The 27,139-nt window shown below is 51.9% G+C and overlaps 1 protein-coding gene and 1 long non-coding RNA gene across 7 annotated transcripts; one reads left to right on the top strand and one right to left on the bottom strand.

The window, feature by feature from the left end:
• Positions 1-2,073: 2,073 nt before the first annotated feature.
• PTGS1 (prostaglandin-endoperoxide synthase 1) lies at positions 2,074-23,690 on the bottom strand. Of its 6 annotated transcripts, XM_082403285.1 has the most exons (12): positions 23,575-23,690; positions 23,393-23,482; positions 22,888-22,953; positions 16,820-16,936; positions 16,247-16,387; positions 15,775-15,918; positions 13,928-14,109; positions 13,733-13,816; positions 11,740-11,986; positions 9,434-9,720; positions 4,682-4,829; positions 2,074-3,203 (listed from the first exon to the last, which is right to left on the bottom strand). In XM_082403285.1, exons 1-12 carry the CDS (start codon positions 23,579-23,581, stop codon positions 2,848-2,850), a joined length of 1,869 nt encoding a protein of 622 aa, XP_082259411.1. In that variant the 5' UTR covers positions 23,582-23,690; the 3' UTR covers positions 2,074-2,847. The 6 variants fall into 6 exon arrangements, with proteins under 6 accessions (XP_082259411.1, XP_082259413.1, XP_082259412.1 ...); XM_082403287.1 differs by lacking the exon at positions 16,247-16,387; XM_082403286.1 differs by lacking the exon at positions 22,888-22,953.
• On the top strand, positions 16,944-26,129 carry LOC309633957. The gene is made up of 2 exons (XR_014247788.1): positions 16,944-18,052; positions 25,102-26,129. It is a non-coding gene; the product is annotated as an uncharacterized lncRNA (long non-coding RNA).
• The last annotated feature ends 1,010 nt before the right edge of the window (positions 26,130-27,139 follow it).

Below are 27,139 nucleotides of genomic sequence, written 5' to 3'. Positions count from 1 at the left end.
CATACAGAGTGAAGTAAGTCAGAAAGAGAAAAACAAGTACCGTATGCTAACACATATATATGGAATCTAAAAAAAAAAAAAAAATGGTCATGAAGAACCTAGGGGCAAGACGGGAATAAAGATGCAGACCACTAGAGAATGGACTTGAGGACACAGGGAGGGGGAAGGGTAAGCTGGGACAAAGTGAGAGAGTGGCATGGGCATATATACACTACCAAACGTGAAACAGATAGCTAGTGGGAAGCAGCTGCATAGCACAGGGATCAGCTCGGTGCTTGGTGACCACTTAGAGGGGTGGGATAGGGAGGGTGGGAGGGAGTGAGATGCAAGAGGGAAGAGATATGGGGATATATGTATATGTATAACTGATTCACTTTGTTAGACAGCAGAAACTAACACACCATTGTAAAGCAATTATACTCCAATAAAGATGTTAAAAAAAAGAAAAAGAAGAGGGTGTTTAATTGGCCAGGATTGATTCACAGGCCCACCTCTTGGCCAGGAAAGGGCCGCTGATGGAACCACCAAGACTAAAATTAACAAGAGAGGGAAGGATTCTCAGTAAAGTCGGGGTATTAGCAGAAGAGAGGAAATAGAGACCGGTCCAGCAAGGACAAGACACAGCCACGCCACACCCACTTCTGACACCGGAAGGATCCCTCCACATCAGCACAGCTAGGGGAGCAAGAAAGGATTGCATTCTCTGAATTCAACAGGGCCAGGAAGGAATGATGGAAGTAGTCCCCAGCCAACTAAGGAGAAACAAGGGCTTTCTGGACCATAAGACAGTAGACACAGCCAGGGACCCTCAGCCTGGACCCCAATTTCCCCCGCTGTTTCTGTGCCATGGTTCTTCACAAGGAACTCTAAGCCCAAAATGGGAGCATGAAGAACCTTTCCCAATCTCTTACCTTATCTCTCTGTCCTCTCCTCTCTCGTAGCTGGCTATTGGGATCTGTGTGGCTGGGCAAAGTGTCTCAGGGCTCCGGAGTCAAGCAGGGGAGGGCAGAGCTGCATGAGTTAGAAGGGAGATCACACTTACCTGAGTTTCTCTCCTTTCACTGTTTTCTTCTTTATCGTCTGCTCTACCCCCACTGGAATGTGAGCTCCATGTGGGCAGAAGCCCATCTGTCTTTTTTGAGTTTGAACTCTATTGAAGATTTTTTTTAATTGAGGTATAGTTGATTTACAATATTCATTTCAGGTGTACAACATAGTGATTCATTATTTTTTATAGATTATACTATATTTGAAGTTATTATAAAATATTGGCTACATTCCCCATGCTGTACAATGTATGAAATAAACTACAACGATCTGTTGTGCAGCCTCATTGGTCTTGATCACTCCCTGCTGTAGCCCCAAGCATATGACAGTAACCGGCATGTAGTAGGCAGTTAGGAATATAAATATTTGTGACTGAACTAATAGCCTGCAAGTAAGGCGGAGGCTACAGCCCACCTCCGCCTTTGACCCTGAGCCAGACAAGCAAGATTAGGCCTGGAAGTGAGTCAAACCAGGAAGCAAGAAGAAGCTGGATGGAGGAAAGAGCACAGCTCTAGATTCAGCCAGACCTGGGTCCTAACCTGGCTCTGGCACGTGTGGAGCACGTCACTTAACCGCCCCGAGTCTCGGTATCCTTGGTTTTGAAACGTGGATTATACCACCTATTTCACACTGTTGCGTTGAAAATAAATGAGAATGAAATGTGTAAAATTGGCACAGAGTAAATGCTCTCCTCCCCAGATGCCTTTCGTCTCTGTTGTATGCTCAGTAAGGGAGGAAGTTGTTTTAATCAGATGGTGGGAACTGAACGCTACATTTCCTGGGGCTGGGGAGTTAGGCATTTTAGGAGAGCAGCCTGGAGAAAGCAATTCCTAACCCACAGGATGGGGGGGTGGGGTGGGGGGGATGAAACATTAGCAGTGAAAGATCTAGACCATGACAGGCCCAGGGATCCCAGTGGAAAGTCTCCTGCTGCAAACCTCCAGCACATTTAGCCTGTGGCTAGGAGAAAGGTCACTTCCGTGTTACCTCTGCTCCTGGGGATGGTATCAAAAGCATAGCAGGCAATTTGGAAAAAGAACTTTATTAACTTCATGAAAAACAGCTGCCGTGAGTCAAGATCTGGGCAACGACAGAGCTCTGGTGGCTTCCAATCAATGGCCTGGAAAAAGCCACCTGTTCCCTCTATATCCTCAGACCAGGGTCTCAGTTGGGGTCCCAAGAAGAACACCCCACCTCCTTGCCTCCTCTGTGCAGGCACAGATTCAGGCAATGCAGTCTCATTAGACATTAGATTCCCCTGCTCTGTGGATGTCTCACTGAACAGGAAAATGAACCATCAATGCTCCAGACATTCAGGACAGGACAGATCTAGCACACCAGCTACTGTTCTGGATCAGCAACCAGGAACACCACATTCTGAATAACCAATCAGAAAGTCAACACTCTGGAGGACCACCCAGAATTCTAGGACGCAAAATAAGAACCCCTTAACTTTCTAGATGATTCCATCAGGAGTCCCATATTTTAGAATGCCTGTATTCCAGATCAACCAGAAATCTGACATTCTAGGTGATCAACCAGGAAACCAGTGTTCTGGCATTCCGAAGGAGAACCACTCCTAACATTCTAGATGGTTCACCAGGAATTCAGCATTCTAGATCGACAAACAAGACCACAGTATTCCAGATCGTGGTGAGAGACCCAGAGTTCTAAATGTCCACCCTGATGCTCTCAACACCAAATCAGAAACCCAACATTGAAGACTATCAACCCTGGCCTCAGCGTTCTGGAATGATGAGCAGTAAGCTCTACCCTCCAGAATGCTGCTGCCCTGTCCCCTCAGAGCTCTGTGGATGGCCGCTCCCCTCCAGGCCCGTCCTCCTGGCGGGGGTCCGGCACGTGGAAGGAGACATAGGGACAAGTCTTGGTGTTGAGGCAAACCAGCTTCCTCAGCGTGGCCGTCTTGACAAGGTTGAAACCCATCTCACCGCCAAATGTGCTCGACTTCCAGTACTCCGGAGAACAGATAGGATTCCCTAAGAGGCCCTTAAGGGAAAAAGGAGCCCCAATTTCTATCATACTCTCCCCAAAGATGGAGTTTGGAGGGCACTTCTCAAGAAGCAGCCCTGGGTAGAACTCCAAGGCATCGATGTCTCCATACAGCTCCTCCAACTCAGCTGCCATCTCCTTCTCTCCTACAAGGGGGAGAAGCCAAAGTCAGAATCATGATGCCATCCATTACGGTTCATCTGGGGAGGGAATCTTCTAGGTCCACCTTTTTCTGGGGAGGAGAATGGACTTCAGAAGAGCACCTTGAGCAAATGAGCACATGCCCTAAAATCTGGCCCGGCTGACTGACCCTGCTCCGGGGCTGCATCTAGGGAGGGAATTTGCTACTGCAGATGGAGTCAAGGGCCTGGATCTGCCACCAAACAGCGTGTGACCTTGAGCAACTCACCCCACTTCTCTGTGCCCTAATTACCTGATCATTACAACAGGTAGAAGCTACCCATCTTGTTTCCTTCACAGGCAGGTTTCAAGGCCTTATCCTGGTCCAAGACCCTGCGTTCTACCGGAGCTCAGAGATGCAATGTCACTTGTCCAAGATCACATAGAGACTTAGCGACAATGTTCTTTCTGTCTCTCTGGACTGTCATGGGAGACAGACATGGGGTGTCCCTACCTGTCTCCTCAAGTCCACCCTCCACAGGGTACCAGTACACAGTCAGGGGTCATGTCACACCCTGGTCAAAACCTTTCAGTGGCACCCCCATTGTCTGGGACAGGGGTCCCCAAACTTGGCTGCCCAACAACTGGGGATCTTGAACAACAACAAATATATATATATATATATATATGACATATAGACATATATGTTACATATATTTATTATACATATATTATACAATTTGTGTTTTATATATATACACTTACATATACATACATGTGTATATACATACACATACATATATGTATGGAGAGATATATATAGTCACACATACAGATTCTTGGGTACCACCTAGGTCTACTGAATCAGAATCTCTGGAAGAGACAGCTCAGATTTGGTATTTTTAATTAGTTTTCTAAGTGATTCTCAGGTAGCTGGTCCGTAAATGGGACGTAGGAACCACTAGACAGAATAAAACCCAAAATCTTAGCGTAGACCCCAAGATTCCACACAGTCTAAGGCAGCCTCCTATCACTAACCTCGACCCAGCCACACCTAGGACTGTTCTCCTGAATAGGCTCACTTTTTTTTTTTCTTTTTTTTTTAGACTCATTCTTTTTAACCCCTGTGCCTTTGTACTTTCTGCTCCTCCACCTAGAATGTTCTTCCCTCTATCCTTCACCTGGAAAATCCCTTTTTTTTTTTTTCTTTTTTGGCTGTGCCGTGTCTGTGCCCCCTGCAGTGGAAGTGCAGAGTCTTAACCACTGGACCGCCAGGGAAGTCCCGGAAAATCCCTTTTTATCCTTCAAACCCAGCTGAGAAGCCACCTTCCCTCCCCAAGCAGTCATCTGCCATCCCTCGCCACCCCTGGCACCGTGCTCCCACACCCCTCAGATCCCATATGTGCTGGCCATATGGATCACCCGTTCTGTTTCCTCAGTGTCTCCTTCACTTCAGCTCAAACCCCTCGAGGGCAGGAGCCATGGCCGGGAAACAGCTGCTCACCTGTGAGCTCCTGGAAAGATGTGTAGGGCTTCATGCCAAACCTCTTGCGGTACTCATTGAAGGGCTGCAGCCGCAACTCTCTCGATTCCTTGATGACTTCCACAGCCACGTATAGGACACGGTGGTCCGTGTTCCTACCCCCGCCGATCTGCCAAGAGATAAACACAGCTGTGGTCTGAGAGCCAGGCCACATCGTCCTGGAGAAGAAATTCAGGTCAGGAGTCCCTTCTGAGCAGAAAGGATGGCTCGGCCTAGCAGCCACCAAGCTGGGAACCTGGCCCTAGGTCTGCACAGCCATGCTTTCTCAGGGACCCCCTCTGAGGCTCAGCTTCCTCATCTTTAGAGTGTGGAGTGGGCCAGGAGGACTTCTCTAGTCACTCACCAGACACACTGTTCCCCAGCCCTTTGAATTTAGGTGAGAACCCCTAACATTCTGTTAAGGAAGGTTCTGGAACTATTAGGTTCAGCAACTAGGACTCTGCAGAGGAGATGGCCAGCACGGCCACAGTCCAGAGCTCAAGCAGAGGGGACTGGCATTTCAGATCTGGAAATAAAAGGCAGAGCTTTCAAGTGATGGAAACAGACGGATGGGCAAATGTTAGTTTGAGGGGCTAAAACCTTATGGCTTTCCTAGGATATTTTTTAAACTCTACCTGGCAGAACTGACATGTGTCTGTCACTCTCCAAATCAGTTTTTATCATAGAACAAAAATGTTTAATCTTTTAATGGATTCTGCTAAGGAACTTATTTCTGTTGCTTTCCATTCTCTATATCACAGAATTAAGATTAAATAAAATTTACTGAGCATCTAGTATTAAAAAGTGAACCCCGGGGACTTCCCTGGTGGTGCAGTGGTTAAAAATCCGCCTGCCAATGCAGGGGACATGGGTTCGAGCCCTGGTCCAGGAAGATGCCGCAGAGCAACTAAACCCTTGCGCCACAACTACTGAGCCTGCGCTTTAGAGCCCGCGAGCCACAACTACTGAGCCCACGTGCCACAGCTACTGAAGCCCGCGTGCCTAGAGCCCGTGCTGCACAACAAGAGAAGCCATCGCAAAAAGAAGCCTGCGCACCGCAACGAAGAGTAGCCCCCGCTCGCCGCAACTAGAGAAAGCCCGCGCGCAGCAACGAAGACCCAACACAGCCAAAAAATAAGTAAATAAGCAAATTAAAAAAAAAAAAAAAGTGAACCCCTAGCAACCGGCCACAACTAGAAAAGAGAAACTGAGCTAGAAGGTAGGAACGCAGAGTATCAAGTCACTCCATTCAGACCAGATAAAGCTACACACAGGGACAGGTGAATACATCTGTTTCTCCTTCTTTCTGCCAAGCCTCCTGGGAGAGGAATTGTGGTGAGCTAGCAAGGAGGGAACTAAAATCATGAAAAGTGTAATATATAAACACATTTAGTTTAACTAAACTTGTAGTTTTACTTCAAGACCAAGGGGGTGGTGTAATATATCCTGTGAAGGGAGGGAAATAGGGTTCAAAACCCAAGTAACCTGGTGAGATAAAGGCTCCAAAGGGAATTCCCTGGTATCCCAGTGGTTAGGACTCTGAGCTTTCACTGCCAAGGGCCGGGGTTCAATCGCTGGTCGGAGAACTAAGATCTCACAAGCCGCACAGCACAGCCAAAAAAAAAAAAAGAAGGCTCCAGAAAAAAAAAAATCTGATTCATAACTGTTAAGGAGCATAGGTCTACTACTGTATAGCACAGGGAACTCTGCTCAATATTATGTAACAACCTGAATGGGAAAAGCATTTGAAAAAGAATAGATACATGTATATGTATAACTGAATCACTGTGCTGTACCCCTGAAACTATCACAACATTGTTAATCGACTCTACTCCAATATAAAATAAAAAGTTTAAAAAGATATTCTTAATGCAAAAGAATTGTCAAAAAAAAAAAAAGGAGCATACATCTAAAGAAAGATCTATTGCTCAGGATGAATTGATAATGATAATGCTAAAGAAAGAGTTCTGTTTGGGTAGAACAAGGACAATTGGGTGAGAAAGAGGAAAAGCATAGTTGGGTGAAGTTATACACCCTGGGGCAAAGCCAGCGGAGGCTGGTGCCAATCTCAGCTGAACCATTTACAAGCTGTGGGGCCCGTTGTGGATTGACTTGCCTGTGTCCCAGAAGGACGTGTTGGAGTCCTAACCCCCAGCACCTGTGAATGTGTGACCTTATTTGCAAATAAATGTAATCAAGGTCATACTCCACTAGGGTGGCCCCAGATCCAATGACTGGCGTCCTGATTAAAAGAGGAAACAGAGACACAGGGAGAACACCACGTTGGAGTGATGCTTCTACAAGCCAAGGAACCCCAAGGATTGTCAGCCACCACCAGAAGCTGAGGGAAAGGGAGGGAACAGATTCTCCCCTGGAGCCTTCAGCAAGAGTACGGCCCTGCCGACACCTTGATTTTGGACTTCTAGCCTCCAGAACTGTGCAACAATAAATTTCTGATTGGTATTAATACCATCTGGGGGAGTTAACTACAAGGGCTTTCTAGAGAAATGTTTGAGGGTTGATCTTTTTCATGGCCTAGATGTTAGTAACGTGTAGTAAAGGTTTAATGCATGATTGGATGGATCAATGAATAAATGAATAAAAGGTGATACTTCTCAGGTGTAAGGTGGGAATATTTCTTTCCTTTTCCGGATGTTTCTTTGTCTATGGAGGAAACCCCAGTAGCCTAACACTCAGCATCTTTTTCCAACCTCTCCCCCTCACTCCTTATTAGAAGAGGAGTAACTTAGTATCATTGGTGAGTTTGAGCACAGTAACTAGGTGTGCGTCGTTCAAGCTGTCCTCTCTGCCGCTCTTGAATTCAGTTGACACCAGGTAGTATGTTTTCTCTCACACTCCTTGTTCTGGGGGGACAGGAGGATGTTGGGAGAGGCTTTCCTTGTTTCCATGCTTCCACGTCTTGGTAGCCAAGTTTGTCTATTTGGGGGTTTATTATTAAAAAGCCTGCTTTAGGTTTTCTAGAATCAGCTTTATCAGTAATAAAGGTGATATTTTGAACTTCCGAAAAAAGAAAAAGAATAAACGTCTGCTGCTTAAAGCCCCCTGGTTTGTGTTCCTTTTGCAGCCCTAGGAAACAAATACAGGGACTGTAGGCAAATTACTTATGCTAAGCCTCTCTTTCTTCATATGCAACAATGAGGAAGGTAGAAGCATGAGTCTGATATGCTTGTGGTAAAATAATCGAGATAAAGAATACAAAGCAGTTATCACAGCGTTGGTCACACGGTAACCCCGCGATGGAACCACGGGTGGGGATTATCAGGGGAGGCCCTGTTTTATCACTTCTCACACTCGCTTTGATATCCTGAGAATCCACACACTTCTGTGACCCTTCTGCCTGGTACCAGGAAATACCACGGCTTTTCACACATGTCACCATGGACATTGCTTGAAAATTCTTTGGAAACCATGAAGCCCCGCACACGAGTTATTGTCTCTGTTCATGTCTGTGTCCCCACAAAGAACAGAGGCCGTAAACCAGCCAGCAGCTGCCCACTGGCGGCAGCATATGCTAATTGCAGTCAAATTACCAGGGGGAAACCTAAATCCATGTGGTACCACAACTTCATGGTAGGGCTGAGGGATAAGTATGAGAGAGAAGCAGGGGCTGAGGGGAGCTAGGGAAGGAGATGGGAGCTTCCAAACATAGGGAAGGGAAGATCTAGGAGGAAGTGAGTTAGAAATTCCAGAGGGAAAGGCTATATTATTTTGCTAGGGCTGCCATACCAAAGTGCCTAGGTGGCTTAAACAGCAGAAATTTATTTCCTCACAGTTCTGAAGGCTACAAGTCCAAGATCAAGGTGTGAGCAGGGTTGGTTTCATTCTGAGGCCTCTCTCCTTGGCTTAGAGATGGCCATCTTTCCCCTATGTTTTCCCTCTATGCACATCTATATCCTAATCTCCTCTTCTTAAAAGGACGCCGGTCATAGTAGGGCTCACCCAATGACCGCATTTACCTTAATTAACTCTTTAAAGACCCTAGCTCCAAATACAGTCACATTCTGAGGTATTGGAGGTTAGGACTTCAACATGGGAATTTGGGGCAGGGGGCAATTCAGCCCATACAGAGGCCTCTAATGTAATAAAGACCTACTATGTGCAGGCACTTTTGCATATATTGCCATACCCTGAATGTCTACCTGGTCCTCAAATTGCCATGCCCTCTGACCTCTGGGCCTTTGCCATGCTGTCCCCTCCATCTGGAACACAGAGACCCCGGGCCACGAACGCTACCTCTTGCCCTGGGAGACCCCTATCCATTGTTTGGATCTCTGCTCAAACATCACTTCCTTATCCACAATCCCCAACTCTGGGCCAGAAGCCCTTCTCTGAGTTCCCAGAGCATGGTGGGCTTTCTGTACTGTGGTTCTTAACATGCTCTTATAATTCTGAAAACATCAGAAAAGCCCTTGGTACAGTGCCTAACATGTAGTAAGTGCTCAAACGATGTTAGCTGTCACATGACTGTTGTTCCTTCCTAGGGTGTACGCACCAAAAATACAAGGACCCAAGAACCACATTGACCCGGTTCACCACTGCATCCCCGGCACCTGGAGTAACGCCTGGTATCGTTGAATGAATGAAAGAACGAGAGAATGAATGAAGGAATGATCACGACCTCCCAGTAGGGGTGACACTCTCCCCCTTTCACAGAAAACTGGGGTTTGGATCCCAGAGCCCAGCGGCCCTCCCCAGCGCTCCTCTGGGGCTCACCCGGCCCGCGGGCTGGCGAGAGAAGGCGTCCACCAGGGCCTCGACCCCGTAGTCCACCAGCATGGAGATGTTGAACAGGAACTGCTTGTAGCTGTAGTTCTGGGGGCCCACCCGGAAGGAGTCGGGCATGAGTGGGTGCCAGTGGTAGAGCTGGTTGAACTCCATGGCAATTCGGTTACGGTACTGGAACTGGGTGCCTAACAGCAGCTCCGGGTCAAACTTGAGCTTCAGGAAGTAGCCACTCAGCTGCTGCACGTACTCCTCGATCACAATCTTGATGGTCTCCCCTGGGACGAAGGATGGGGAATGGGGTCAACAGAGCACAGGGTCTTAGCCACCAGGCTTGGGAAGTGGGCCAGTTCATGCAAAGGGCTTGGTTTGGCCTCTTTACCATTGTAATGGTTGTTTGATTTTATTTGGCCACTTTCACTTTGCCTTTGTGTCACGGGGCGTGAAAATGGAACTTTCTGTCTCAGGCTGCACTGATGTCCCAAGACAGGAGCCATCTGCTAGTCCCATGTTCCCTGGGGACGTCACAGGCCGGGCTGAGCAGGACACGCAAAGGAAGTATCTGAGGATGGGTTTTGTGACCCTCGGGTGGCCACCTTCCCACAGCCCATTAAAAGAGGCTGGAGACACCACAAAAGATGGGCTTGTAGAGATTAACTTAGTGAGGGAATCTCAGCGTGCCTAAGATGATGGGGGTGAGGGGAGCTCCCAAGAGACCATTCTAAGAGCTGCAGCAGCAAACAAGGGACACTGGAGACATAAGTGAATCTCGTCCCAAATATAATCCTCCTATCTTCCTATGTATCAAATTCCTCTGCCCCCTCAGGAACCAGCTACAGAGCAAAGAGCCAGGGAAGACACAAAAGGAACATTCCATAACACAATGAAAACTGGTCAGCTAGATATTAGAAGAAGCTGATATTTTGGCCAACTAACCACTAGACAAATTGACTTTTAGCAAATTGATCTGGAGCCACCGGAACTGCAATCAGCAGACCTGGGTTTAAATCTTGGCTTCACCATTTCTAGCCACCCGAGCTGGGGCTGTGCTACTTACTCTCTCTGAAGCTCACTCCCCTTATCTGTAAAATGTGTACTAGAATCATACCAGTATAACAATATTCACAGGGTCGCTGAGAGGAGTAGACAATGAATGCATCTGAACTGCTTGGTACAGGGCCTGGCATAATACGGAGGGTCCATACGTGTAGAAGTGGGAACACTACGTGGAGGTGTGAGGGGAGAATCCCCTCCCCATATGCACATGTCACAAAAGATTAGACTAAGGCTCACACCCCCTCCCCGCTCAGGAAACCACTCCCCTCAAGATGTGGTGGAAGCAGCATAAACTCTGGCGGCAGCCAGACCTGGTTCAAGTCTCTCTGCACCGAATGGCCTTGGGGAATTCACTTACCCTCTCTGCATCTTAATCTTCACAACAAAGGGTAATCCTATCTGGGTCCTAAGGCTGTCGGGGAGGGTTGAATGAAGCACTGGAGGTGCAGGGCCCTAGGGGTCCCGCCTCTGGCGACAGCTTCATCACCCGTCGGTATGCTGGGCAGACTGCAGACACAGACTTGCCCTCTCTGATCAAAGTCTCTATAATACTGGCACTTCTGAACCAGCCCCTTCTCGTTCTTTAGGCCGTTCCTAACCCCAGTGCATGGCTCTTCCAGGCACCAGTGAATCAGCCACTATAACTGGGAACAGTCATGCCCAGTGATGCTCAGAGGCGGGGGCAGAGGCTCAGTGGTGACTCAGAGCGAATATGGTCTGGACAGGTGTGTCGGAGGGGCCGAGCTCCCAGGCCAAAAACCATCCAACATTTCAGGCTGCAGGCTCACCCCTGTAGGGGACACAAAAATATCTTGTCCCTGAGGCACCCAGAAGCTACCAACCTCCAGGAAGGCAGATGCATGCAGGGCAGGAAACAAGGATTCCCGAAGCCCAGGCAAGCTAGGGTATTTGCTGAGGATGTCCCTGAGTGCTCCTGGGATGATGGGGAAACTGAGATTTGGGGTGGCTAATCAGATTTGCTGCTAGTCACCCAGCTAATGATCAGCTACCGCAGCCCTCCATTTTCTGAAGGCCTACTATGTGCTAAGTACTTTCCCATTCATCATCTCAACAGATCCTTACAACCATCATTATTCCCAAAGTATAGATTTGGAAAGTGAGGCTCACACAGGAGAAGGACCCTGTTCAGAATTCTAATCTCTCTGTCCCCAAACCCTCCACTCCGCTTCTCAGGACAGAGGGCGTGACCTTCCAGGACGAGGCTGGCTTGGAGTCCTCACCCATGAGGATGAGGCGGGCTGTCTGGAAGAGCTGCTCATCGCCCCAGGTGGGGTGCTCAGCCTTCAGCAGGTCACACACTCGGTTGTGCTCACGCAACCAGAGTGTGGCGTAGAGCATGAGCCCCGGCAGCAGCCCGAACACCTCCTGGCCCACTGCCATCTGGCTCTGGGGCGGGATGCCCGGGGGGTAGCGCATCAGCACAGGCGCCTCTTCCACCGATGGCGGGTACATCTCTCCGTCCAGCACCTGCAGGATGGGGACACCTGGTAACCTGGGGAGGGGCCGGGTGCCTGCACCTGCGCAGCGGACACCCTTCCACTCCTACTGACAGCTGCCCGTAACACGCAGGGTGGCTGCCCGGCCTCCCTGACCAAGGCCTGTGGATTCTCCCTCCTAAAGTGAGTCCCTTTCTCTCTCCCCTCTGCCGCCACCCTCTTCCAAGCCACCCTCATCTTCCACCCTGACTCCCCCCGTAAGTGGCTCCATCCCCCCAGACAGTCCGTTCTCGGCTCTGCAGCCAGAGCAATCCTTTAAACACCCAAATCTAGCATCACACCCTGGCTTAACACCCTTCCAAGTCCTCTCTCTGCTCTTGGCAGAAATCAGAAATCCTTAACACGACCCTCGCTCATCGGGAATCACTCAGGTGTCCAGCAGCATCTCCCTCGTTTTACTCCCTTGAATTCACTCAAGCTGACTTCCCCTCTCCAGCCTCGATGCCTGAGAACCTGGCCTGTCCTGTGCCCTTCTTGGCCTCCCTAACTCCTCCTCATCCTTCATGCAACTCTTGGTTTATTCGTACTTCCTAAGGAAGCCTTCCCCATCCTCTGCACACTCTCGTGGCTTCTCCCTGGTGGCAGCCATCGCAAGTGTAATTAATTATATGGCAGTGTCATCATTCACTCAACAAATACACACCGAGGACCTACCATATGCCAAGTACTGTTCTTAGCCCAAAAGATTCAGCAATGAACTTTGTGTCTTGGTTTTTGTTTGTTTAGATTTGCATGGTCCAGTATGGTAGCCACTAGCTATGTGCAGCTACTAAGCACTAGAAATGTGGTCGGTGTGAATGAGGAACTGGATTTTTAATTTTATTTTCTTTAGATTTAAATTTTAAAACAGATACCTCAGCTGTTGGGAAGTCTTTATGCCTAGAACAACTTGGACATGTGAATCTACTTTCTCAACTGTAAATTTTATGAAATCTAAATGCAGATCAGAATCTCCAACGAAAATCTGGCACCCAAATTGAGATGTGCTATAAGTGTAAGATACAGGTCAGATTTTGAAGATTTAGCACAAATAGTGAGATATTTTATTGACAATTTTTATGTTGATTGCATGTTGAAATGATAAGATTCTGGATATATTGGGTTAAATTAAAAATATATTATTAAAATCAATTTTGCCTGTTGCTTTTTACCTTTTTTAATGTGGCCACTAGAAAAATTCCAATAACTTAGATGTGGCTCACAGCAATGAAATAGGGCAAATGATACCTATTTTATGCAGTGGATTTGAGAAGTGCATGAGCTAATTACCTATGTGGCTCTAGCACCATTGAACAGTGCGAGTTCAGACGAAAAGTCCTCATGGAACTAGCACCCTACTGTTTGCATCTGTGGTCCCTGAGGAGCTTGAGGGTAGGGCCCATAACTATCACGGCCACTGCTCCCCTGTGCCAGGCACATCACAGTGCCCAATTAATATTGTAGATAATTAAATGAATAAATGCAGGCTGGAAATGTTCATCTCCTATGGAGCCCCAAAATCCACCTCCCAGGAGAACATGAGAGGCCACGTCTGCTCCTCGTCTGCTTCTCTTGCCTGGCACCCTCTCCCAGGGTTTGCTGTCTCTCCTCCAACCACACACCTCCAGCTTCCACAGCTGGCCATCTCAGGACACCCTGGAGGCCCCCACCAACAGCTTCTGCCAGGGAAGACCGTGGAAGGTTCTTCCCAATGCCCCATCCCAAGACCCAGTGCTACCTGGTACTTGAGTTTCCCATCCTTAAAGAGCCGCAGGTGATACTGACGTTCCAGATTGTCTCCATAAATGTGGCCAAGGTCGACCTGAAGACAGAGAGAGGGTCCACTCAGACCTCTGGGTCCTGCCCCACCTGTAACAACCTCCACGTGCCAAGTGCAGCCCAGAGAAGTCCCGAGCCCCTCCCAGGTACTCACTCCATGGCCCAAAGCCTTGGTGAAGCCAGGACCCATCTTGCCAGAAGTTTTGAAGAACTGATGTGTGAAGTGTTGCGCAAAGAAGGCAAACATGAGGTTGCTGCCTTGGGGGTCAGGGATGAACTTCCTCCTGAGCAGGAAGCGACGGCTCAGGAGCTCGGCATCTGGCAACTGCTTCTTCCCTGGTTGGGGAGGTGGGAAAGAGCAGTAGCTGCTTCCTGTCTGGATCTTCCTGCCTCAGGGCCTTCCAGGCTCGCCAGACCGAACTGGTCCACGCAGGAAGCCCAGAGTGGCCTCCGCAGGACCACCTCCCTCCCACCTGATGGCCCCTTGCACCTTCTCTACCAAAAGACTCTAGAAGTATTTATGGGTGAAATGGCATGATATCTGGAATCTGTTTTTAAAAACTCCATAAAAAGTAAGGTGAGAGGGGATAGAAGAAATAACATTGGCAAATTGTGGACAAATCTTGAAACGCAGAGAAGGATACATAGGACTTCATTATACTTTTCTCTCAACTTTTGTGTATGTTTGCTACTTTGTACAAGTTAACCCCCCTCCCCCTAAAAAAGAAAGAAAAAACAAACGAACAGAAGAACTTGGACTCCCCAGCCATGGAGCAAGGTAGCCTGTGTCTGAAATGGGTTATGCCATTTACTAACTGTGTGAACATGGAGAAGTCATTCCATCTTTCTGAGCCTCAATTTCTTCTTCTATAATATAGGGCAAATGATATCTATTTTATGCAGTGGATTTGACAAGTGCCAATGTAACTGGCAGAAAACTGGTGAGATGGGATCTTTTAAACCAAGGGTCAGCAAACTTTTTCTGTACAAGTCCAGATAGTCAATATCTTAGGCTCTGCCAACATGTGGTCTCTGTCGCATCTGCTCAGCTTGGCTGATGCAGCAAGAAAGCAGCCACAGGTGATACCTAAGGAATGTGACTGTATTGTCCTTTGTGTACCTGAAACTGAATTGATGGCTCTAAACTGAGTAAACCCCCCTGTTTGAGGACAATCAGGAGCGGATAAGGAAGAAGGTCTTGGGAAGAAGACCCCTGCCAATGAGACCAAGTGGGGATCTTGAACAACTAAAGAAAAAATTTGACTTTATGTGTAAACTGCGCCAATGAAGCACATAAGACTGTTTACATTAGTAAAGACCCAAACTCAGAGTTAGCACCCAATAAATAGCTCACTATTCTTTCCTTCCTCCATTTCAACTTTAATTTTTTTTTTTAATCCTCATTCTTTATTATTTATCTATTTATTTATGGCTGTGTTGGGTCTTCGTTTCTGTGCGAGGGCTTTCTCTAGTTGCGGCAAGCGGGGGCCACTCTTCATCGCGGTGCACGGGCCTCTCACTATCGTGGCCTCTCTAGTTGCGGAGCACAGGCTCCAGACACGCAGGCTCAGTAATTGTGGCTCACGGGCCTAGTTGCTCCGCGGCATGTGGGATCTTCCCAGACCAGGGCTCGAACCCTTGTCCCCTGCATTGGCAGGCAGATTCTCAACCACTGCGCCACCAGGGAAGCCCCATTTCAACTTTAAAGTCACCCCCATCCCAGCAGGATCCCACCCATTTAGTAGACAAGGTTCAGGCAAAGAGGCACCCTGGAAATATGGAAGCACTAGTCTGACTCTGCCACTGACCTCAGGCAAGACCCCTCCACAACCTCTTCCTGTCCTCATCCCTGGTTCTGGATATGTGTATGTCTTGCCTTGGTCCACCTATCTGTGAAATGGGTCAGTAACTGCTCTTCTGCTTGTTTTTTCCCTAAGAGAAGAACTAAGCATCTCCTGTGACACACCCCCAGGCCCAGACCCCTCACCCCATCGCCATTACCTTTGGTCCCCATGGGCGTGGGACAGTCTCGGGGCACAGAGGGCAGAACACGCGTATAGTAGCTCACATTGGAGAAGGACTCCCAGCTGATGTAGTCATGCGCTACATTGTAGGTGGGGGGGCTGGGGATGAGGTTGGAACGCGCTGCAGAGGGCGAAAATAATGGTGACAAGGGGTTCCTGCACCCAGTTACACGCCCCCTTCCCCACCTCTTCTTGGGTTGTTCTATTTTTTGTCCCCCCATGCGGCCAAGATCTTACTTCCCCGACCAGGGATTGAACCCGCGCCTCGGCAGTGAAAGCACGGAGTTCTACCCACTGGACGGCCAGGGAATTCCCTGGGTTGTTCTTTTTTTATTTGGCACCCTAGAACCCCCCCGCCCCCAAACCCTGCCCTTATCAGATGTCAAGAATTCCAGGAAGTGGCAGGATTTCTTGCTCCCCTAGATTAGGAGGGCCCTGCCCCCACCCACCTGTGAGTACCAGACGCATGAGCATGTCCCGGATGTAGGTGGCATTGACTAACTCCCAGAACCAGCGGCCATGCGTCAGCAGGAAGTGGAGGAAAGAGGGGCTGGGCCGCAAAGTAGTCCGGAGCCAGGTCCATAGCTCAGCTGTGAGGGCAGTGGGAGCCATTCAGTCAGGCCCTCCTGGCAGGACCGGAAGCAGCCAGAGTGGAAGATGGGAACGGGGGACGAGGGACAGGATGGAACAGGGTAGAACCTCTGGGGCAGGGGTAAGGATGGAACCTTGGGAGTGATGGCACATGACAGAGCCAGAACCAGACATGAGGACAGGAGACAGGACCAGGGACTGAGGTCAGTAAGGCCGGAGCTGGGCAGTGAAAACTCACTACAGAGCCCAGAAGCAGGGAGTGGGGTGTGCCAGGGGTGAGGGCTTGTGCTGGAGCCAGGTCAGGGGCAGTGTCAGAGGTCAAAGGCAGGCAAGAAAAGAGAACAGGGCCACGGCCGGAGGTGAGGGTAGGAAGTGGGGGTCTTGGAGGACGAGCCCAGGGGAGAAGGATTGGGGCTGGAGGCCCAGCTCACGGATGGTGCAGTTGGGGCCGGAATAGCCCGTGCGGGTGCAGTCACATTGGTAGCGGTCAAGGCCGAAGCGGACACAGATACCCTGGTGCTGGCATGGATAGTAACAACAGGGGTTCACTGTGGGGAGAAACAGAGATCAGAGACCACTCCAGGGTGACCTCTCATTGGGGCCAGAGGCTTGGAGTCCAGTCACAGCTCTCTCCTAACTTACTGGACTCCTGTGTTCCCCAAGGGTCCTCTCTGTCCCCACAGCTATGAACAGAAAGCCCCTGGCCCTTCCGTTTCCAGACCTTGCTCTGGGTTTCCAGTCTTCCCCACATCAGGCCACCAGGGGAAGTCCCCTCCTCCCTCCCTGCTGCCACCAAAGTGGGGCAGGAGAAGAGTCCAGGCCCCAGGCTGTGACATCAAAGGCTAGGAAACAGCTGATAAGACACTGCAGCCACAGGCTTTTCTAGAGCATTCACCTTCTGCCAAGTCACAGCTCAGCACCAAGGGCAGAGTTTGTGGGGTTCAGTAAAGGGAAAAGGATAGGGGTTCTCAGACCAACCCCCAACCTCTGGGCACCAGGACCTACCATCCTTTTATTTTTGCAGAAGGGAAGGAAGAGCAGGTATCACAACGCCCAGTTATAGGCAGAAGGGGTGGGGTGACTGAGGCCAAATAAGGGGAAACCCAGATGGGTCACCCGGCAAGTGGCACCAGACCAACTGCCCATCCCTTCACTTCCACCCCACCCCCAGACACTCAGCCATCAAGTCCAAGGAAAGATGTTTCCCAGAACCCGGAAGACAGAGAATGGGTTTGAGGGGAGTCTCAGCTCCCGTCCTGATAGACCCAGCCCCGGCTCACATCAGGGTGGAGTTTGGGCTCTAGGATCTTGAGGGAGGTCAGGCACCACGAGAACAGGAGAGATGTGGCCGGAAAACTCTCTCCAGAGGGTGAGTGGAGCTCTAACATCACCCCCACCAACCCCCTGGAGAAACCGCCCCCAGGAAGTCCCTCCTTGTGTCTAACCCAGATCTCCCCAACCACAGCTTCAATGATTCTCCAACAGCAAGGTCAGAGACTCCTTGGAGCTCCCTCAGTGCTCGTTCACAGCTCAGCGAGGGACACCGAGGCTCGGGAAGAGGTGGCGACTCGGCCAAGACCAAGGAACAGAGCCAGGCCTCCTGCAGACCCAGGGCGCCTGTCATGGCAGCAGCTCCTTCCCTGGCCTTCCACAGAAAACACCAGGTCCCTCCTGCAAACACAATTCCTTAACTGGGCTCAGAGCCAACATTACAGGGAACTCTGATTCTTTGTGCATCTGATTATAGGGGGTCAAGAGGATAGCAACGGGCGGGAGGAGCCTGAGAAGTCACCTCAGGATGCTGTGATCAGAGGGCAGGAACCTCTGGTTTAGGGCTCCTCACATCACAGGATCATGCAAATAGTTTTGCTTAAGTCCTGGCAACTCCCCACAGCCCCACAATAGCACCTCTGTGACCCTTGCAGGGCATAAAAAGAAGGAACCCACGGGAAGAAGTCTGAACAAAAAGGCCTTATCAGACCAACGCAGGCGGATCGGCAGGTGGGGCCCAGGGCAGGGGCCTGCCAGGACACCCCTCCCCTCCTACAGCCACAGGCCCAGAAATGCCAGGGAGCTCAGGCTCAGCCGTGCAGCGGGCTCAGGGACCTGGGATCTCAACGATCCCTCCTGCTCAGGACACTCTGCTGTTCTGCCCAGGAGCTCCCGTGGCGCCACACTGCCCAGCTCCCGACCCTGGCGCACCAGGCCCTCTGTCACCAACGGGTCACCCTACCACTCATCGGGCACAGGGGCTGAGGTGCAGCCCTTCTCTGGGCTGTTTCCCCATCTCTCCCCCAGTAGGGATCCCAAAAGGAACTCAGTTTGTTCTGTGGCAGCCCATCCCGCAGCCCCAAAGCTGAAAGCTCTGCTCCCTCCTTGACCCAGGCTGCGGCTCCTCCCTAGTAAATTCCCTCCAGATCTACCTGCCCCTGCCCACTGCACATGCACCAGAAAGCCGCCCCCTAAATGTCCACACTCCGCTCTCTCTCGCCCCTGCTCCACGTTCCAGCTCGACCTGCTCTGCTCTACCACAAGCCTCCAAGGAAAAGGGCTTTCCCTGACTTTCTCCTCCCTCACAGAGGCTGTGCACACAGCTGGGGCTCAACCCATGTCCTGGAGAGATACAGCCACCCAGGGAATCCAGATGCGGTGGCCAGAGCTTAACAAATGTTTGTGGAATTTAAACTGCAGCGAGGAGACCAGCCAGCCCAAGCTTGGCCAAAGGGTCTCCCTGATTTCCCCAGCACCCCCGCAGCTGGCCCTGAAGTCTGGCTTGAGGGCTTCAGCAGGCAGCAGAGCTGTGTCCCCAGATGCAGAAGTTCCTGCCCGAATCCCTCTCCTGTCAGGAGAGTCTGTGTGCCGGGCGTGGGCAGAGGTCCCTCCCTCCCAGACCTGCTGCCCAACTTTCCCTCCCTCCTCTTCCCGATCTTTCCATAAACACCGGCGGCCCCAGGGCAGGGAAAGTTCTCCCCAGCAAGGATAGCAGCTGCCGCTGGCGGCCCCATGATGTCAGGGTGGGCAGAGAGGAGACTAGGTGCTGCTTCCCCCCCTTCAGCTGCACGGTCACGATGGGCCGGGAAGCCAGGGCTCTGGCTGACCCTCCAACCTCGCATATCTACCTCGTTTATCTGCTCAGCACTCCCTGGTGGGCGGGTGAGACTCCCCCTAGCCCCCGCCACCCCCCCCAACCCTGCCACCGATGAGGAGACTCGCCCAGGCCCCACTGCTTCAAAGTTGCAGAGCCAAGATGAACTCCCTTCTCTTCCCTGCCCTTCCTCCTCCTGGAGGGGCCCATGCCTGGACTTGGAAGGGATGCAGAGGGAGAGTCACTTTGCTCCACAGGCTGGGGATGACCCCAGGTGAGATAGGTTTGTCACCTTTCCTTCAAGGTGGACCTGAAAATCCAGAACGAATGAAACCAGGACCCCAGAGGGAGCGCCATCCCCTACTGCAACCAGAGCTCTGGGAACTATTCACAAAGCAAGGCCTTCCTTCAGTCTAACTTAAATCCCACATGCTTTCATGTGCCCAGCGGAGGACACCCTGTATGATAAAACATCAAGAAAGAGAACTAGGGAGATGCAGACACAGAGTCTAAAGTGCCTTGAGTTCCCACACCCAGCACAGGGCGAGGCGCCAAGTAGGTGCTGTGGGCGAAGATCTGTGGGAGAGTGACTGCTCTTCACTGGCTGTGTGTCCTTGGGCAAGTATCCTGTACCCTCTGGGCCTGATTTTTCAGTGTTTTCCAGGAAGGGGAGGGAACAGACAGGCTCTAAGGAAAAACCTCCCTCTCTGCCTCCCCTTCTCTTCTCAACTCTGGGCGAAGCCAATCTATCTCCAAATATCTGGGTTATTTGCATCAATATGATTCCCTAGCCCCATCAGCAGAGAACCTTGCAGCTTGCTCTCACTGCGTCTTCAAGCCAGCCCAGAGGTGGGGTTGATCAGCAAGCCCACACTGCAAACATTCCCACCGATGAGGAACTGTTTAGGACGTCCCGGCTCCAGAACTTTCTGAGGATCTGGCAAGGAAATGTCCCCCAGCCCAGGAGTCAGGGCTCCAGGCACAGTGAGGGAACACCAAGTCGTCAGGACTTGGAGGCACCAGGCAGCAAGAGGGCCCGTTAAAGAAAGAGGCTGGACTGAAATTCCCTAAGAATAATATTTAGAGAAGCTCCAGGAGCTTGGCAGCCAAAGAGAAAAAAAAAAGGGGGCCCTGACCAGCCAGACCTGGGCCCCAGGCCCTACACCCCACCAGGTCAGTGGCCAGCCGACAGGCACCACCGCAGCAGGCCCCGATGGCTGGAAGAGGAAGTCCTCTCCCAGCCCACAGACCTTGCTGGTGCTGCAGATAGGAGGCTGCAGGCAGCAGGAGGGTTTGGCACAGGCGGGGTTCCTGCCCCACGTGCCAGGGTTAGCTGGCCTCAGGCCCCTCTGCCTGGCATGGAGCTCTGGTTGCCAGGTCATGCCCTATCCCTAGCCAAAGAGAGAGCACTAAGCCAAGTCCAGGAACTGGAGGGGATGAACTTGAGCATTAAGGAAGCCCTGGCACACCCCTGTCCTCCAAGCCGGACTCCACCTCGTCCATCGCAGGAGACGCAGAAGCAACATTCTCTCCCGCCACCTGCCCCCACGTAAGCTTGCAGCCCTCGTCTCCTGGGGGAATCAGCCTTTGCTGCCGCTCTGGGGACAAAACACAGGCTTTGGCTTTCCAGGGCAGATGCCTCCCCTGAATGTCCAGGCATCTTGGACCTCAGTTCACCCAGAGACTTGGAAACAGGAAGGCAGCCCAAACCTTCTGCCCCAACACCCAACGGGTCCTCCGTTCTTTCCTTGACCCTTGCAGCAGCCTCCTTAACGGTTCCCCAGCCTCCAGTCTCACCTCCAAGTCATCCGCCCAATCTCACTCTCCTGCTCCCAGTTACCCTGAGGCCCAAGTCCATCTCCTCATTCTGCATCCAAAGGCCCATGTCCACCAGCAGCTGCCTCTGTCCTACTGTTCCCTGGGCGCCCTTCCACTCCCACAGTTCAGACCTTTAGGCTTCAGCTCATGCCCTTGTTTCTGCCAGGAAGACCCCTTCCAGAGTTTCATAGTAAAACCTCACAGGATTTCCACCAACTCACCACCTCCTTCGGGGTCCAGGTCAAACGTCACCACCTCCAAGAAGCCTCCTGAAATTCCTCACATGTAAGGGATGAGAGATAACTGCCCCCCACCCCCGAGCCCCGCACACCCCTGTGCTTCCCTCAGTCATGGCCCTGACCCCCTTGGATGACAGTCTGTGGGCATTTCTATCTCCTCCACCAGACTGCGAGCTCCTCCCAGCTCTGTCTCCAGGCTGCAGCCAAAGACTGGCATGAAGCAATCCCCTGGGAATGTTTGTGGAGTGAAGAAAACAATTCTGTTTAAACACAATATAAAGATAAGTAGAAAAGGCTAAAAGCAAAATGGCACACTAAGTACTGGTGAACAGACACAGGAGGACAGGCAGGGTGAGCCCTGGGTGCCCTGGGGGCCTGGATGGGGCTGAATGGGGCTTCAGAGGAAGTGCTGGGCTGATCCAGGGGCTAACAAAAAGGGCCACTGGGTCAGCCTAGTCAGCCCCGGCTCTGCTACTGGGGTCTCAGACAAATGGGCTCACCCCTCTGGGCCTCAGAGTTCCCTTCTGTAGAATGGGACTAACATCTCCCTGGCAGGGCTGTTGTGAGCACCAACAACAGAGATGCCCACAGCCTGGTTTTGTAAACTGTAAAGTGCTGGCCACATGGGTCTTCCTCCTCTTCTTCCCACAAACTAGACCTTTGCTTGTGCCCAGCATCCTCCATCCTTTCCTTGACTTCTCCAAATGCCACCCTCTCAAACCCTCTCCTCCAGGAAACCTGGTCTGATTCCCAGTTCACATAGGTAACCCTTTCTCTCTCCTCTGAGCATCACAACAGAAGGCTCAGATCCCCTCCCCACCATCCTCTGTTGAGCCCATTTTGCAGATGGGAAATGGAGACCCAGAGCTCACACAGCTAGGTGATGAAGGAAGCTCTGTCCAGACCCTGCACAGACACAGACACACACACACACACACACACACACACACACACACACACACACACACACACACACACAAGCAGTAAGCTGGGGGAGGGAGGCTGTCCAAAGGAGGAGCTGCAGTCCTTCACCTGGAACCTGGTACATGCATGGTGGAGGGGGAGGAAGGTGGGAATTTTACAGGATCTGACTTTCCCCATCTTCTTTGGGGTGATGAAACCAGGGTCCATTGGCAGCGGGTGAGGAGGGCAGGGAGGACTCTGAGGAAAGACTCTGCAAAATGCCTAGAGTCAGGTAGATCCAGCTTCCAACCCTGAGCCCACCATGCCCTGTGTGAGCTTGAGAGGGTTATAGCCCCTACCTGAGCCTCAGTTAACCCATCTGCCCAGTGGGGACCTCACAGGTGAGGATTTAAACCTCAGGGGGAGCAACCCAGCCCCGTAAGCGTATTTTCACCTCCACTGTCTCTGGAATGGCTGGTGTACCCGGGGTCCTCACCGAGGGAGATCTTCTCCACTGGGGCTGGGAATCCGGAAGGGTACCAGAAAGTTAGAAGCTGGAGAAAGAGAACTCGCCAGCACGCCTTCCCCTGGCGCCTGTTGCTTCCTTCGAAAGTGGCCCGCAGGGGAAACAGCGGGATTGTTGGGGATGAGCTTGGACTGCTGGGGGCCCAGAACAGGTGAGGGCCTGGAGAGACGCTGTCCCTTTTCCCAAAGCCGGCCCGAGATCCCAGTCTGCCCTTTCCCCCCGAAAAGAACCCAGTGGCGTCCTAGCCAGAGCCACACCCCCCGGGGGTCTGCAGAGAGCCCCCATCCCACCGACAGCCTCAGCCCCCTCCCCCCTCCCAGGCACCGCGAGCCAAAAGGGGAAGCTGGGCCGGCCGGAGGGGAGAGGCGGGTGGGGGCCAGGCCAGGGACGCAGGGACCTGGGGCTCTTCGGGGGCAGGAAAGGGGCCGCCTACCCGGCGCGGGTGCCCCGGGGTCCGCTGGCAGGACAGGGGATGGCGGCAGCAGCAGCAGAAGCAGCGGGAACCGGAGCGAGACACTCCGCCCTGCAGAGGGAGAGAGATGAAGGGCTGAGCCTGGCATTCAAGGCTCCACCAGGAGGCAAAGGGGAGTCTGGGGCCACCGGGGCCGGACTTACGGCTCATGGTGCAGGGCGGCTGATGGATGCGGGATGCGGACTGCCTGCTCCTTGGGTGCGTCTCTAACTCTGCCCCGGAGCGCTGGCCCGCCTGGCCGGCCCCTCCCCACTCATTCCCTGGCTCCACCTCTCTAGCCAGCTGTCACCTCGGCCCCCGCCCACTTACTTCCTCCGCTCCTGCTCCAGCCAAGACATTTTATTAATTATTCTATGACGGCCACTAAGGTGGTTTTTCACCCGAGATCCGTGAGACACTTGAGCCTTTAAAACCCAGTAGCACCAGAAGTGTGTCCATTTGGTTGATAAGAAACTGAGGCCCGGAGATGATGTGCAATGCCGAGGGCACCCAGGGCTTCAGGGCTGGTATCTCAGCCTAGGAACGTCCGCTCAGAACCACATACCCTACCCCCACCCCCACCGCCACCCCCAAGCGGAAGGAGGACGGAAAAGGAGCAGTCCAGGCGGGCCTGCACACAGTCTCCGGGATGGGAAACCCACTACCCTCAGATCCAACAGGGAGGACGGACTCCCCCCAAGGGCTGGGCTCTGCCCTCTAAGGTCACGTGTCTCTGCCTGAGCCTCTACTGCCAGAATGAAGAGCAGACTCCAAGTCCAGGAGACCTAATCCAAATCCAGCCTCTACCGCTTACTAGCTGTGCCTCCTTGGACCTGGTACTTAACCTCTCTGGTCCTCAGTATTCTCTTCTATGAGACGTGGATGCTAATAAGACCCATCCCAGAGAACTGTTGTAAGATTCCATAAGGTAATGCACACAAACTTCCTGATGCAGTGCCTAGCACAGAGTAGGTGATCCGTTATCAGGAGGCATTCTTTCCAAAGATCTCCTGACTCAGATTCCAGGGTGGCCAGGGTGCATGCTCCAGCTGGACTCACATCTATCTGCCTACTTTACAGAATCCCAGCACCCAGCTCCTCTTTTTTTGTAGCTGGGGAAACTGATCTTCGAAGGGGGATGCGCCCTGGGTCACACAGAGTCTCCTGGTCCCCACGTCCACAGATTTTCTCCCTCAGTTTCCCCCCCACACCCAGCCATCCTGTGGGCCTCAGAGAGTGGAAGGGCAGGCGGGAGGGCTCAGAGGTCCGTATGTGGGCTCCCAGACATCCTTGGGTACAGAATGGGAACCATGTGAGATGGGAGAAGTGAGGCCTACTGGGGAACCCCTCCTACAGCCCCACCCTAGCTGCTCCTATGATCCACTGGGACAAAAGCCAGCTGCCCCAAGGAGACAGAGCAAGCCAGGGCAGATGCGGGAGGGAGTGGAGCAAATGGAGGGCCTGGGGCCCTGGGGTGCTGGGGAAGTCTGACCCACCACCCAGATCCAGAGCCTCCGGTGACTACCCAGGCAGGGCGAGGAGACATAAGGCATGGATTATCAGCCGGAGGGATGGGGTCAGGGTGAGATTGGGGGGTCCAGTTACCCAAACTAAAGAGGGATTTCTGGTGATGAAAAATGAAGGGTTTGGATGAGGCCCCATCTTCACTCCCAGGTCCTCCCTCCCTTCAGACCCTGAGCCCAGCCATTTCCAAGGCCTGTACCTCCTGCTGACTGCTCACACCCAAGCCACCCTCCTGAACTCAAAGGAACAGCACCTGTGTGGCCCTGGCACTGAGAAAAAGAGCCTGCAAGCCAGAAGAACCAAGTTCAGGTCTCTCCCGCGGTTTGACCTCAGACAAGTGTCTGCACCTCTCTGGACTTCTGCTTTCCCATTTGAACAATGTAAAGATCAAATCGGATGGTTTCTGAGAACAGGCATGGAGGGATTGAGCCCTCACTGTGGCCAGGCTCTGGGACCAGTGCTGGAGATCTCGCAAAGGATGCCGTGAAGGAGAGGCCAGAGGCAAGATGGTAGAGAGGGTGCCTGTGCAGCCCCCCAGGGACAGGACCGCACCAAGAGGGGGCATGGGGGAGGGGAAGACAAGAGAAATGGTGGCAAGAGCCTGGTGACCGATTGGCACTAGAGCTTCAGGGAAAAAGAGGTGTTCAGGAGGACATCTAGGTTCCTGGCTTGATGCTGGCGATAATACGCAGGGAAGGAACGAGGGATGGGGAGCAGGATGGGGTAGGTGGCATTCAAATTTGGACTCACTGTGTTTGGTCTATCTCAGTGTCAGGCTCTGCGTGCAGCTAGATACACAGAGAGGGGTCCGGGCCAGCCCGTGCCCCAGCCCTGGGAAAGGCCATAGCATAGGGTCACTTTTCCCTGTCCCTTTACTCCAAAGCCTATAGCCTCCATATCTAGGGAGTTTTCCTAATCCTCAGAATGGTGAATGTCCATTCATTGCTCAAGGCCCGGCTCTGTGTCCCCAGGGAAGCATCCTCTGACACACCTCTTCCTCTTTCTGTCCTCTAAGGAAACTCCTATGCCACCCCTGGTCACAGCAGGCAGCATGCTGGATTGTGTGGTCCCTCTCTCTCCCTTATTAGGCTGCGAGCATCTTGGTCATTCACATATCCCCAGGGCAGAGCGCAAGATCTGGCATATAGAAGGCACCCAGCAAATGTTGGTTCATTGAATAAAGAAATGAATGAGTGCCTGTATGAGTGATTGAATTCGTGAAAAAATATAGACCTTCTATGAGTGAGTAAGGGTCCAGGGCCAGCCTCATCAAGGTGACTGCCACCCCATCCATCTGCTGTGACAACTACGAAAAGTGTCAGTACTCTGCCTCAGTTTCCCTGACCTTCCCAGCTGGGCCCTTGGCCAGCACCCTCAACACCCTCACAGGCCCAGCTCCACCCCAGGCCCTGAGCCCCTCCCAGCTAAGGTGGCCAGGACCCCCTTCCCTACACCCTGCTCCCCCCACCCAATCCCCCCGACATGGGGTGGGGTTTCCCTCTGCATACCCCCCCCCTACCCTGGGCTCCACCCCAATCACATGCTCTCCTGGCAACTCTACTGGGGAGTTGGATTTTAAAGCTCCTGGAGCACTCTCACCCCTGCTGTGTCCCACCCACTATTTGGAAATCCGGAGATGACTCTTACCTGAATCACTCAGGGGCCCAGCCCCACCCAGCCCCACCTCTGGAGGCAGCTTCACAGCCAGACAGGAAAGCTCTGGAATCAGTCCAACATCTCTTCAAATTCCCCTCCCCATTTCTGACCAGTTTTCAGTGTGACCTTAGGTAGCCAACTGCCCTTCTTGGGCCTCAGTTTCCCCATCTGTAAAATGGAGTCCATAATTCCATTCTCGTAAGAGTTATTGTGAGGACAAAATAAGATTACGTGCATGATTCTGAGCAAGATTATAGGCATGACCAACTTCCAGTAGGAACTCAATGTTAATTCTTTATCTGCTCTCCCTAACATTCCCTATCTGAGCAGGAGGGTTTCATACAAAGTTCACTTCCTCCTCTTTACCTCCTCAGTGCCAGGCTGAGGTTGGGCATTGGTGGTAATAATAATGATTGTTAATATTTCGAGTACCTACTGCTGCGGGCCAGGCAGCGTGCTGTGTATTTCACATGCACTATCACATGTAATTTTCTCAACAGCCCTACACAGTATTATCACCTCTATTTTACAGAGAAAGAAACTGAGGCC

This window comes from Balaenoptera borealis, assembly GCF_965194805.1.
Source record: "Balaenoptera borealis genome assembly, chromosome: 8".
NCBI lineage: Eukaryota > Metazoa > Chordata > Mammalia > Artiodactyla > Balaenopteridae > Balaenoptera > Balaenoptera borealis.
This window is presented reverse-complemented; position numbering and strand designations above follow the sequence as displayed.